This window comes from Acanthochromis polyacanthus, chromosome 24 (assembly GCF_021347895.1).
Source record: "Acanthochromis polyacanthus isolate Apoly-LR-REF ecotype Palm Island chromosome 24, KAUST_Apoly_ChrSc, whole genome shotgun sequence".
NCBI lineage: Eukaryota > Metazoa > Chordata > Actinopteri > Pomacentridae > Acanthochromis > Acanthochromis polyacanthus.
In genome coordinates, this window is record NC_067136.1 from 6109425 (window position 1) to 6124465 (window position 15041).

The window sequence follows — 15041 nt, forward strand, 5'->3', positions numbered from 1 at the left end:
CAGTAAAACTTTACAGTCACACATTGTTTAAACAAAAATAATAATTTATAGAAATACAGATTAGTGATGCCAACAGCATTTATAGTTTTTTAACCAGTCTTTAATTTTCAAAATGTAAATTAATACTAAATTAATGGTTAACATGTTTAGTCTCTGTCACAGTGCTCCTTCATTAAACTCCCTCATCACCCTCTGCTGGTCATCTGTAAACTCCTTTGTCGGTGTTTTTGTTCTTCAGGCAGGTTGAAGGTCTGAAACAGCGTCTGGCAGGAAAATCCATCCCAATGGAGAAGTTTGCTGTGAGGAAGTCAAGACGCTACAAAGCTGCTAACCCCGTCCTGCTGGTCATCCCTGCTCTGGTACTGAACTTTACCCTGGCTAATGCTCCAATCATCGCTGGTTTGAAGGTGTTTACCATCGTTTCATTCCCTCCGTAGGAGATGATGTACGTCTGGAACCTCTTCACCATAGTCGGGAAACGAGCCGACTGCACCGAGGCGCTGCTGGTTACCATAGAAAAGGCCGAGGAGCAGATTCGCAATGACCCCAGTAAGCTAAACATAGTGTCGAGCTAGGAGTGTTAATGCTAACACTGTTTAGTGCTAATGCTAAAGCTAGAGAATGAGGTGGAGTTCCTCAGGGCTCCGCCTTCGGTCCTCTCTTTCACTAAACAACTGTTTTTTTACCAAAATTATTCTGCATTTTTAAAAGAAAAATGACCTAGGGCAAACCACAGATTTTACAGATATTCTAGTTTTTTTCCCTGAAGTGTTCAGGCTTTGGAACATTTAGCAAAAAATTATGATTTTCTAAAATTTTCCGAGTTTTATTTCACATCCTCAAAAATATTATTTTTCTCCTAAAGTAGCCTCAACCTAAAAGGATTTTTGGAAATAGCCCAGTTAAAATGATTTCCTTATTTTCCTTAATTTTTCACGATGTCTCTGTTTTGTTTTTTTTTTTACAAATATTTGACAAGTTTGTCCTCACGTTTTCCAGCTTTCAAAACATTTCCTTATTTCAAAAAAGTCGTGATTTTTCCAAAAATGTCCGAATATTATTTAACATCCTCACTGATCCAAAAATATTTTAGTTACTGTTTGACTATAGTAGGGTTAATTAAAAAATATTAATTCTAAGTGTGCTGATTTATTCAGATTTCACTAATTTTTTAACCCAATTTTACACTTTTCTGTAATTTTCCAATTATTTTCTGACTTCTTTCAAAAACAGCTTTTTCGTCATCGCATATTTTTTCCCACCTAAAATTTCTCCTAAAGTCACTCAAAAAAACGCTTCATTTCGGAAATGTTTGTCTTTTCCAAAGAATTAAAAATAAAAAATAATATCCCCCTTTTACACATTTCTGTAATTTCTCCTCTGTCCTCATTTTTAATAAAGCTTTGATAAATATCCTGATTTTCAAGAAAACAATCACACCCTCAGCCCGGTATTGTCCTTATTTAAAGCTCAAAAAATGTCTTCATAAATTTCAAATATCTAATGAAAGTCAACATTTTTCAGATGATGAATCCTGTTTGCAGATGTTCAATCATCAGACCTGCAATAAATCTGTTAAATAAACCAGAATAGAAACTATAGTAGCCTTTACTATCAAAAACAGAAAATATTCTAATAACTTCCTTCTTTTTCCCTTCTGTCCTAAGTTTTCTAAATGTGCTCAGTGACAAACTAGTCAGATTTTTTAAATTTTCTACATATTTTCCACAAATACAAAACAGAAGCCTGTTTCAAAAAATGTTTCTCCATGAAAACATTTAAGGATAAACTGTGCTTATAAATACTCATTTGTGTTAGCAAAAATGTAAAAACATCATAAGTCTGTTTTTTACAGCATGTGACTGTAAAATCTAACTATTTAAATCAGCAAATATATCAGTGATTTTTAAATATGTGACGTTTTCTAAAGAAAAAATACACTTATATTAAAGCTTAGATGTGTTAAATTATTGGTCAAATCTACTAAAATCACAGAAATAAAACGTGATTTATGCAACAAACAAACAACAAAAGCAGGTCAAAGCTGTTAATAATGTCCACTTGGAAATACCTCCAACATTTTCCATAACTGTTGATAATAAATGTCTCATCTACAGATTCTATTCACTAAAGTGAAACGTCTCCGTGTTTGTGAACCGTTCGTGTTGAGAATCCTGTTTTCAGATGTTCAGTAATCCAACCTGATGTGTGGTAAATCTATGAAATAAGCTGGATTATGTTCCCACTTCCATGTTCTAATACATGTCGGTGTCTTTGTCTCCTGCAGACCCGTCAGAGTTCCATCCAGACAGCAGCTGTCTGGTCCAGATGTTGAAGGGTCTCTGTCTGAAACATCTGGGGAGGTTACTGCAGGCCGAGCTCTGCTTCACACAGGTCCTGTCCAGGTAACGCTAACACAACAACACACAGCAATACACATTATAACACACACCAACACACAGAGACAGGCTGGTTTGTCCACTTAGTACTGAGATGTTATCATGTTTTATTGTGTACAGAGTCAGTGGTTATCTTGGCTCTGTGTTGTAGTGTGTTGTGTTGGATTATCTGATGTTTTAGGGCTCTATCTGGTGTTTTAGTGTGTTATCTTGTGTCATGTTGTGTTTCCCTGCAGTGAGAGTCGTATCCGGTACGATCACTACCTGATTCCTTTCACTCTCTATGAACTGGGGCTGCTCTATAAACAACAGGGAGATTTCTCCAAGGCCACCGCCTACATCGAAAACGCCAAGTAGGTTGAAAACTGTGGACTTTAAAATGTTCCTCGTCATAATACAAGCATTTATACTCCTTTATATACCCTTATAAACATTTTTACACATTTATACACATTTATATACCTTCATACACCTTTCTATATATTTATACACTTTTATAAATTTTTTTACACATTTATACACTTTTGTATATCATCGTATATAATTATATACCTTCACAGACCTCATACACCTTTATGTACTTGTATACACCTTTATGCGCCTTCATGTATCATCATATACATTTATATACCTTCATAAACCTCATACACATTTATACAACTTTATACACCTTCATTTATCTTTATGCACCTTTATATACCTTAATACACTTGTCTATACCTTTATATACCTTTATACATATTTATACATCTACATATACCTTTATACGCCTTTATGTACCTTTATACATTTTATATGAGTTTTTATACCTTCATACACCTTTATATATATTTATACACTTTTATAAACATTTTTACACATTATACACCTTTGTATATCATCATATACCATTATATACATTCATAGACCTCATACACCTTCATGTACATTTGTACACCTTTATACACCTTTCTTTACCTTTATACATCTTTATGCACATTTATATACCTTTAGACACCTTTATGAACATTTTTATACCTGTACACACCTTTTTACATCATCAGAATAAACTTTTATACAACTTTATTCTGGTTTATACACCTCTTAGACCTCTTTTACACCTTTGTATGCCATAAAATACATTAATCCATGTTCATACACCTCTGTATACCTGCATGCACTTCCTGACACCTCTGTAGATATAGCCTACCTTTATACACATTTATACACCTGTATATACCTTGGAACGCATTTCTACGTCTCTGTATACTTTCATGTGTCTTTAAAAATGCCTCAGCAGTTTCATATACAATAATATACCTCTTTATATACCTTTCATAGACATATGTACCCATGCTGCATATTTAGCCTATACCGCTCTATAGATTCTTATTGTATCATACATCATCAACAGAATAAACTTTTATACATCTTTATTCAGCTTTAAACACCTGTTTGATCTCTTTGCATCTTTAAATATCATAAAACACCTTCACATGTGTTCATACAGCTCCTTAAAGCCTTAGTGACATCAGTGTCTGCTCGACATAACATTTCTATGTCGGTATACAAATAAATATCCAGAATGAAACCCTGCGAACCAGATAAGAACGCCTGAACAGGTTGTTGTGAAACAACTGAAATTCCAGACGTGCTTTATGATCCGAACCGCGTCAGGAATGTTTCCTGGTTTGTTGTGAGGCCTTCACTGGAGGGTTTGCTGTTGGTTCTGTTGACTCTGACTGGTTTTGTTCTGCCTCAGGACCAACTATAAGGACTACTCCATGGAGTCTCGGCTGCACTTCAGGATCCACGCGGCGCTCAACAGCCTCAAAGGTTCACCTGTCGGGACGCCGTAACCCGGAGACCATGAAGGAGCTCAGGTGTGTCGGCGGTGTCCAGATCGCCCGTCCGCCTGCTTTTCTCTCCAAACTTTTGTTTGTTTGTTTTTTTAAACTTTATTTATTTTCTTCAGCCAAGTCAATGAGATTCCAGATTAACTTGCACTCCTCAGACAGGCCTCCCATCGACGTCTGCTGACCGAACCGAGGTTTCACCGACAGACGCAGAGCCACGGTTCAGCCAGCACCAGGTTTTTGGTTCAAGACGTAAACACACGAGGCGTTTTATTGTGAAGGGCTCGTTCACTCAGGGACGCACACAATCACTTTCTGCACATTTTTGACACAAAACTGCATGAATAATCCGACAGTTTCTGCAGATCACGATACTGATGAACCTTCTGGGAACAAATGGGTCTTTTCTGTGTGAACGGGCCCTAAAATCAAACCTTTATTGTGAAAAGCTAACAAATCATGGCCTTACACTAAAGTCATCTTAACGGTTTGTGTACATGTGTGGGAAAGAATCGTAAATACTGACAGATTTCAGGGTGCAGGATGAAGCAGCAGGGAAACATGATGTCTAGAAATTCAAACCTATGCTTTAAACCTTCTTTATTTTGCCTTTTTCTTGATTTCTAAATGAAGCATCGCAGCCTTCTCTCTCACCGACCGTGGCTTAAACAAACACAACACACTCATTCCGGGCTCGCACATGCTGCCGCCATATGCACAGATTAAAACGGCTGAAAACGCACATTTCGCAGCAATAGGAAAGGATTTGTGCTGTCGATTCTCGGTCATCGTGTCGGTCTGTGAGTTTCTACGTTTAGCGTCCTGCAGGTTTAACTCTGATGTTTCTCAGACGCACAGTAGCTCTGGAGGTTGAAAACACCTTTTTAAATGTCGCTGCTGTAGAATTCGAAGGCTTTCTTTCAGATTCCAGACAAAGTTGTGGCTAATTTACAGCAAAGACTTCTGCTCCGTCAACATTCTTGCTGCTAGCGCTGCGCCCTCTGAAGGCTAAAGGTGCAGCTACCACATGGACAGATCGCTTTTAAATCCCTAGACGCCGATCCTCATAGAAAAACTCCCCAAAATACACTTAACAAACCAACAACTACAAAGCACAATTGAAAATCAACAGACCAAAATTAGCCACAAGTTTCACACAAACCTCATTTGCATACAAAAATATGACTTGTGCTGAAAATGTGCAGCAGATTTAGCTCTGACTGTTTGCCAGAAATCTGGAAAAACTACAAGTAATAACTTTATTGACAGAAAGGCTGTTTATGGCAACCATAGACTGATTGACTGTTCAACACTAAACTAGGCCAGTGAACACATTTAAAGCAGTCTTCCCACTGGTTTGACGGCTTAACACTCGTTGGGAAGCTACTGTATGTGATGAGCTAAGCGCTAACTCTAGTGGACACCATGACAAAGACCAATGTGGGAGTTTAGCTAGCAATGAGCACCATGAAAAATACTAATAAGGGAGTTTAACTAGTAAAGGGACACCATGACAAAGCCTTTTGTAGGAGTTTAGCTAGCAATGGGCACCAATCAATCAATCAATCAATCAATCAAATTTTATTTATAAAGCGCCTTCCAACAGCCAAAAGGAGCACAAGGCGCTTAACAGAGTAAAATAAAATAAATAAGTAAAAGCATTTTAAGAAACACACAGTTCTAGAAAGAGCTAAGCGTCACACGCTACACGGAACAGGTGTGTTTTCAGACGACATTTAAAAACATTTAATTCAGAAATGGACCGTAAGTGCGATGGAAGAGAGTTCCAAAGCTTAGGGCCAAGAACGGCAAAAGAGCGGTCACCATACTTTCTATATCTTGCCCTGGGGACAACCAAGGAGGTTTGCTAGACGAGCGTAGTATCTTGGCAGGTTGGTAAATTGCCAACAGCTCTGAGATGTGGGGGGGGCACGCCCGTTTATGGCCATAAACACGAACAACAGGACCTTGTACTGGACTCGAAAGCGCACCAGGAGCCAGTGGAGCACTTGAAGGACCGGAGTGATGTGAGAGTATTTTGAGGAGTTGGAGATGAGACGTGCTGTTGCGTTTTGAACCAAGTGAAGTTTATGGAGGAGTGAGTGATTAAGTCCAGCGTGAAGGGCATTAAAATAATCAAGCCCTGAGCTGATAAAAGCGTGAGCAGCCTTTTCCAAATCTGCCTGGGACAGGAATGGCTTAACTCTGCTCAGGAGCCTTAGTTGGAAAAAGCTCGCCCTTACAACTGAACTGATCTGCTTCGTAAAGTTAAGTCCCTCGCCAAAAATTACACCCAGATTCCTCACAGCAGAAGCAAATTGTGGTGTGGATGAACCAAAATCAGGGGAACTGCAGGTTGGGTCAGGACTGAAGAGAATATAATCGGTCTTTTCCAAGACATGACTTTTCTTTTCACCATGACAAAGACTTAGATGGTAGCTAACAAGGAGCTTTAAATTATGTAACAGTGGCATTATATTGACACATTCTTTTCTTATCTGTTTGTATTCTACGCCTGCTTTGAAGGAATGTGGTTTTATCAGCTCAGAGAGGTGATTTCATCAAACCGAAGCAGCTTTGGCCTCTGAGAAACTCCTAAAACTGTCCTCGTTTGTTGAGTAAATTATGGAAGCGACCGAAGGCTTCACGTCCGTCCTGGCATTACTGTTGTGTAGCTTGAGCTGCTTGATTCTTTTGTTCTATTGTGTTTTACTCTATTATGTAGATCAACAATGAAGAGCAGTTTTAGTGTCTATAAATGTCCTGAGGAAAAAGAAGCACAACCTCTAAAGATCATGTATCATGACCCTTTTGCTTTTCAGTAGTTTGATATTATTTACTATGATATATAACATATATATATATATATATATATATATATATATATATATATATATAAATGTTAACACAACGAAAGATGGACCGGTTTTATATTAGGTAGCTTTGACAAACACTCCAAGGAAAAGGCAGGAAAATTTACTGCCAAAATGTGGTTTTACTCCATATTTAACTCCTAAAACAGCGAACCAATGAATTAAATTATTTAGTTCTACTTTTACAATCACCTTAACGACATCTTTGCTTGCACCAGGTTGAAGGATGTACTTGAATAAAGTCACAACAGTACTTCTCCCTATATTGAATGTAATGACAGAAAAAACGACCAAATTATACATGTGTGTTTGTCTATTGCTGGATGTTTTTATTTCATTGTGTATTTTGTGCCTGCACGTCTTTGGATGTAAGTTTTCTTCATGTCTTTGTGTGATTTGAAACTTTACCTCAGAACAACTTAACACACCAAATGAATTACTTCATTGGTAAAAAATGTACAAAAACAACCAGAGTCGTCTGTGTTTAGGAGTTGTGTTGATAATGAAATTAATAATAATAAATAATAATCATAATAAATTACCTTTAAAGAGTTTCTATAGGGCAGTTCTTGAAGTCAAAACACTTGGTACGCATCTTATGGACATCAATATAACCGTCTCGAAGCCTTTGAGGCTAACAATTTAGCGAGCTAACGGACATGACCGTAACATAAGAGATGCATAAGGCATTGTGAAATGAGGCGTCCATTAGTAAGGATAGTTTTTCTTAGACGTTACGCAATTAAGGGAAAAAAATGGCATCCACTATTTCTAAAAAATACAAACAGACTTTTCTTGGTAAACACACAATATTTGACCAACTGCTAATGCTAGGAGATTGCTAGCAAAGATTTTAGTTTGCTAGCATTTGTATCAAAGTTCTGGAACAAAATAATTTAAAAGGTAGCACACTAATATATTGGTTTTGTGTCATAACATTGCTGAAAAAGTTAGCATTATAGCTCCATACTGGTGTTATGCTAACATACTGACCTGATAGTGGAGGCTTTAGCTTGCTAAAAGCAAAAGTTTTAGCTAGCTAATGTTTGTTTCAAAGTTCTGGAACAATGCACAAAAAAATTGTTTCACCCATGCTATATACTAAAAGCTCTTGCTACAATGCTAGCATGTTGGTTGAAGAAGTTTTCACCAGCTTATGTTGATACAGTCAGATCTGGAAAGAAGAATTAGTGATTGTTAAAATGATTTTTTAACTATTAAATGACCCTCTATGCACAAAAGAATTATTTACCAGTGCTATAAAATTGTTTAACCAATTCTAAATGCTATTTTGAACTTGCTAAAAGCTCTTGCTACAACATTAGCATGCTAACTGTCATCACATTACAAGGTATTATGTTAATATATTGATTTTCTGTCATAAAATTGACCTAAAAAGTTAGCATTATAGTGCCACACGGGGTGTTAATGCCTACATGTTGACATGACAGTGGAGGCTTTAGCTAGCAAAAAATAGAAGTTTGCACAAGCTAACATTTTAGCTAGCTAATGTTTGTTTCAAAGTTCTGGAACAAATACACAAAGTCATTAATTTACCAGCACTATAAAATTGTTTCACCTATGCTATATACTATTTTGGAGCTAAAAGCTCTTGCTTAAAATGTTAACATGCTGCTCGAAGAAGTTTTTTACCAGCTATCGTTGTTAAAAGTCTGGAAAGAAGCTGTAGCAATTGTTATAATTATTATTTAACTATTAAATTATCCAATATACATTAAAAATTGCTTAACAATGCTATATACTATTTTAGCAATGCACTCCTAGCTCTTGCTACAGTGTTAACTTGTTAGCTATCACATAACAAGGTAGCATGCTACTATATTCAACTGTCATAGATTGTGCTACAAGTTTGCATTTTAGCGTGAGCATTAAGCATTGATGCTAACATTTTAGCATGCTAGAGGCTCCAGTTTGTATCTTTTGATGTTCGACATTCAAGGCTAATTTTTAAAGCAATTTTTAAAGAATTTTCTGAATCACTGCGCTTTTGTACGTCGGCATTAAAATATCTGTCAAGTTGGAAATCAGAAATGACTGCCTTTTTTCTTTTTCACTGCACGAAACTGCACACAAAAGCATAAAATGAACTCTAATACAGGTAAATGTTCCTGATAATAAAGCGTTTCTGTTTCTGTGATGATAATTAAAAGTCAAACGCAACACGTTTCCTCCATTTCTGGCTTCCGTCTCCATTCATAAACCGTCACAACTTCCTTCACAGAAGACTTTGGTTTGTTCGTTTCATCCGTTGCTTCTGTCAGTGTTTCTGTGTGTTAAAACTGTAGAATACATTTCTGCATCACGTGTTTCTCTGCATATGTCTAAACTTTTTCTTTTCTTTAATGAGACTTTGCTGTTCGGTGTGTGGAAGATTTATTGTTGAACCCAAATGATCGGCTTACGGTTAGCGGTGGAGATCCACATGGTGCAATAAAATGAAAACAGAAGAAGATTCTTCATTCTCAGTGATTTTTCTTTCCTTGTTTGATAACTGTTGCCACATTTATGTCCCTCCTTTTAGTTCTCTTTCTCGTTTTTCTTTCAGAGCACAAAAGAGGTTGTGTTTAGATACAGTATGAGTGTAATTTATTGATTTTAAAACCAATAATCAAGGCTTTCAGTCTGTTGCAATAGTAATAATAGAAAAGGTGCTTCACCTTTTCGCCCAGAAAATGCTTTTTCCTCCCGATGACAGTCCTCGCCAAGGAAAAGACAAGATAAGGACTGTTTTTGTGTTTAACTTGACAGAAAACCAAATCATAGACCGTGTTGTGTGAAATGTTGAGTGTTCTCGAGCATCGTTTCTTTTTAAGGTCAACTGAAAAGATGATTGTCTTTTTCTCATCGATCCAGTTTCTGTAAATATCTGGAAACAGGAATCACATGAGCATCTCCAGACATCAGAGGACTTTGTAACTTCTACAAAAAATGAAAAAATAGCAAAAACATAAGAAAGGATTCAGAGGAGGAAGCACTAAATAGAAAAAAAAGCTAATTGAAAAAATAGAGTTGCCTAGAAAACCTGTTAACTTTAATGTTACGAGTACCTGAAAAGAATAAAATCCAAACCAAACAGTTTTGTTGGCTACCATTAAATTGCAGATTCTGTTGTTTAGGCTAGCTAACCTGAACATTTAGCTTATCTGAAACTGATAGTTGGCAAGATGTGTTTTGGCTATTTAACAAAAAACATAGCTAACTCCAAATCTGTTTTATGTATAAAGAAAACATTAGCAAACCCCAAATTTGCTTTAGCTAACAAACACAAATGTTAGTTAAACCTAATTTGGTTTTATATGTCAAAATAAAATGTTAGCTAACCCAAAATTTGTGTTAGCTATTTAACCAAAACGTTAGCCCACCCAACTTTATTTTGACGATCAAACAATAATGTTAGCTAACCCCAGATTTCTTTTATCAATCAAACCGAAGCATTAGCTAACTCCAAATTTGTTTAAGGTTTTTACCAAAAACAATAGCTAACCCCAAATTTGTTTTAACTATTAAACAGAAATGTTAGCCTTTCCCAATTTGTTTTAGCTATTTAACAAAAATTTTGGCTATCCACAGAATTTTTTTAGCTATTTAACAGAAACATTAGCTAACCTCTAATTTGTTTTATCTCACAGAAATGTTAGCTAGCTCCAAATATGTCCTACCGAACAAGCTCAGCAGGGAAACAGAAACTTTAGTTAGCCTTTTAAAATTTTTTAAAAGATAGTGAAGTAGTTTTCTAAATGTAGATGGTTCCAAACCAAAATGTTTAATATATAAATGTATTAGAAAACCTAAACAAGAATACTTTATGACATCAAAGTAAACTGTTAGCCATCTAAGCTAAACTTTTAGCTAACCTGAACAAAATCGTAGCTAAACCGAATGTTTATCCAGCATTTTTGATGAACACAATTAAAATAAGATGTCTAATTAATGTATTTTCACAATGAAGGCATCCTGTGTGTGTATTCTGTTATTAGATGTAAATTACAGCTCCAATATATGTGGGTTGTCCAGAATTATTGAGTGAAGTGTGTGCAATATATTTCAAAAGCCATAATCTTTTTTGCTAGTTGCCTTTACACACTCCAGGAAAGCTTATTCCTTCCCTGTAAATGCGTAGATTCTCACCAGAAACGCACCAGATGTCCTCTGGATGTGGGATAGTCTCAGCTTGTTCCATAAGTCTGCAGTTTAAACCGGAGATTTTCCACAAAATATTTACATTTTGTCACAACATTTGTTGCCAAAGGTAAAATTGTTCACAAACATGAAACTATTGGAGAGAGTCTTTAAAAATGTGAATTATTGATGCTTCTGGTGTGTTTGTGGCATTAAAAGTCCTCTCTATCCCCGCTAGCCTCTAATCTGATAATTAATGTTAGAAAAAAGACTGGCTTGGCCAATAAGAGACAAATGACTCCATCAATCAGGAGCGTTGTGAATAAAAGTCTGTACGCTTCATTTTCTCAAGCTTCTGATTTGAATAAAAACCGCAGAAACGGATTTACTTGTGTGAAAGGTTGTGTTTGGTTTGGATTAATTGTTGATATTTTGATCTATCAGCACGAAGTCTCTGTTCAAACCTGAGAACTCAATAAATCTGAACTGAAATAAGTTAATTTGGTCTTTCTTTGCCTCATTGTTCTGGGTTCAGTGTTGATTTTTAGTTCAACCTTTGGGAACATTTGGACCAATATTACAGATAAACCAGTGACTCATTTTGGCAGCTTTGAGGTTTGGAAACTTTCTAGAAACAGTCAGACGAACATTAACTTGTAAATATTTGTGTTTGTTCACTAAAATCTGGTCCAATTGGTGGTTTTTATGAAGCAACTAAACAATATTTTTTGTTGTTAATCAAAACTGTCATTTAAAAAACAATGTAAAACACTCTCAGAACTACATTTCCCATCAGCCCCAGCTGCTGTCAGGCACAGGTGTGGCTACTTTAGCACTCTTGCCATTTATTGCCCAAAATTTGATTTAATTGGTAAAACTAGCGAGCTAATTCAAACTTTATTAGCCAATGGGAGCTGGGAATGAAACTTTGTAAACATCAGACTGTTGAGGTCAAATACATTTCATGTTTAAGTGTAAAAATGCCCAAAATAAAACTGTTTGTTTACGTCTGAACACCTGAACTTGCTGCTAACTCGAGCAATTATGTGTTCAGCATAGCGTAAGTCGGCCACTAAAGAGAAACAGTAGCTAACCCAAGATTTGTTTTATATAATAGACCCTTTATTTGTTTACAAACATTGTGACGTTTTTTGTGGGGGGCTTATGCTGGAGGCAAAAGCGGAGCGAGAAGTCAAGCGGGACTGGGAGTATATAGTTTGCGCTGGGAGTTTGCGCTGCAAACTCGAGCATTTTTAACCCGTTAAACTTCAGTGTACCGCCGGCGGTACACTTACTAATTTGCATAGGAATTTAAAGAATGTCCGAAGGCTGCAAACGCGATTATACAAACACTATACACTGATGGAAAGCTTAGATTCTCATGAATCCGCCGGTATAAACCACTTTCAGATGCGATTACCACAGCGGGTGATATAAACACATTTGTCCGACAAAAACAAATATTCATCCATCCGTTCTCTATACACGGCTTCAACGCACACAGCGCGACTCACATTTCCGGGTTCATTATTACACACAGATGAAAATATTCCACAAAAAACGGCCATAATCCAACCTTGGACATCCAGACGACACAAGCCAGTAAACTATTTTGTCCAAAACATGTCCTGAAGTCGGTATATAATCCACGAATAGGTCGTTTTCAAGGAAATGCACCTCGCGATGCGCGTCCAATATGCCCTGTATTTCTCGTCATATTTTTTTATTTAAAAATAGAATATTAGCAATTTTTTGTACTGAAAATGGCTGGAATTGACTGCAGCTGATCGTCTCTGTCCAGTCTTTTCGCCTCAGTGCATTTAACCACAACTGTCTTCGTTCCCTCTGAGCACGAGTGTTCGGTGGAATCCTATAAAACTTTAATTTGCGTTCGCCAATGTCATTCCTCCTATTCTGGCATCCAAAAACACAGCAGGACGACATTTTAGAAAAGTTGATAGAGCCTAGTCCTTCAGTCTTTCGCCTTTCGGTCACGGCCGCGGGCTTCCTCTTTTGCCTCCAGCTAAAGCTGTGACGTCATTTGTGACGTGGGTCATTAAAGGGTCTATAAAAACAAAATTTGTTTTAGCTATGAAACAGAAGCATTAGCTAACCCCAAATTTGCTTTATGTGGCAAAACAGAAATGTTAGCTAACTCCCAAATTTATTTTAGCTATTAAACAGAATAATTTGCTAACCCCAAATTTGATTTCACTACGAAACAAAAATGTTAGCTAAGCCAAATTTGTCTTAGCTATTTAATAAAAATGTTAGCTAACCCAAATTTGTTTAAACCATTGAATAAAAAAGTTAGCTACCCTAAATTTGTTTTATCTATTTATGAAAAGCGTTTGCTAACCCCAGATTTATTTGAGCTGTCAAACTAAAATGTTAGCTAACCCCCTAATTCATTTCACCCAATAAATAAAACCACAAGCTCAGCCGTGAAACAGAAACTACAGCTAATCTTTAAATTAAAAAAAACCCCAAGTGAAACTAATTTTCTAAATGTTAGATGGTTCCAAACCGATATGTTTAATCTATAAACATGTTAGCAAACCTAAACAAGAGTGTTTTATGACATCAAAGTAAACTGCAAATCTTTTCCTGTGACATCTGAATATTGATCATAATGAGCAGAATACGAGCTAAGAAGCAGCTTTTCTAGGATCCACAGCTTTAAACAGCTACTTTACTAAGCTTAGAGTTTAAAAATTGGTGTTTTCTTGTGTTTGCTGATTGGTCTGTCATGTTTACTGTTGGGAGTCTGTCAACACGGAGCAGATAATGATTGATGGAGGACGTCATTGTGACCACTGGAGTCTGTTCGACAACAACAGAAGGAGAATATTAGTTTATTTTGTTTTACTTTGGACTAAAGCAGGCGGATGATGTTTGTCAGGATGGTTTCAGTTTCTCTCCTGTTGCTGTTGCTGTCCGTCCTGGTGAGTTATCTCCTGTTTAATTCGTTTATTTACACATTTAAATTCTTTCTCTGCAGCTTTAGGTGTGTAAATGAAGGGAATATGCAGTTTTATACCACCGTCATGTATGAGTGTTCCTTAATGAACTGTCACTGATGAGAGTTTTTATGTTTTTAGATCTGAATCTGTTCTAATTCTTCTGAACTGCATTCTGCTGAAATTTATTTCTCCTCCAGTTTTCAGCTCAAAGTTTCGCTGTAAAGACGGACGAGTTTCTCGGCCCTCCAGAGTGTCTGGAAAACAGGTGAGTGCTCTCTGATTGGCTGAGCTTGTTTGCTTGTTTATTTGTTGATTGTGTCTGTTTTATTCTTCAGGTTTACTCGTGAATTGTGTGACTTGGTGTTCTGTCCTCCATGGCAGCGCTGCTTCAACGGACTCCAAGCCTTACATTGGGCTTCCTCATTTGCAGAACTTCACAAGTAAGCTTTCCATAGCCCACCACCATGAGATAAGAATCAAAGCTTGTCTGGGAATAGCTTTTTGCCACCGCTTGTTAGATCAACTGTCAAAAGTATTCAACTCTGCACCTGCAGCGTGGGTTAGTCACACACAGACAATTTACACACCAAAAACAGCTTGGGTCAAAATTACCAGAGGAAACCCGATGCGTGCAAAAGGTGTTTCAGCCAAATTAAAATAATATCATGATAATTGTGCTTAACGATAGTCCCCATCGAAATTAGGAAAGTCATGAAATGATTAAGCAAAAAATAAAGTAACTATCAGTTTTTGACACACGGGAATGGTCAAATTACCCCAAGATAATAGAAGGTTAAGCCGAACACTGGCAGTCCACTACAACCCATTGAA

General features: G+C 36.7%; 1 protein-coding gene and 1 long non-coding RNA gene across 2 annotated transcripts in view; both read left to right on the forward strand.

Moving 5' to 3' along the window:
• Nucleotides 1-7659, forward strand: part of LOC110945788 (tetratricopeptide repeat protein 39B-like) — a 32771-nt gene extending 25112 nt beyond the window's left edge. Inside the window, exons 15-19 of the mRNA XM_051944484.1 lie at nt 239-359; nt 438-549; nt 2288-2405; nt 2636-2752; nt 4141-7659. Of these exons, the coding sequence (XP_051800444.1) occupies nt 239-359; nt 438-549; nt 2288-2405; nt 2636-2752; nt 4141-4237 (565 nt within the window). The 3' untranslated portion in view covers nt 4238-7659. The remainder of the gene's footprint in view (nt 1-238; nt 360-437; nt 550-2287; nt 2406-2635; nt 2753-4140) is intronic.
• Nucleotides 7660-13628: 5969 nt separating this feature from the next.
• LOC127532586 (uncharacterized) lies at nt 13629-14610 on the forward strand. Its single transcript, XR_007940093.1, has 3 exons — nt 13629-14192; nt 14408-14475; nt 14546-14610. It is a non-coding gene; the product is annotated as an uncharacterized LOC127532586 (long non-coding RNA).
• Nucleotides 14611-15041: the final 431 nt, after the last annotated feature.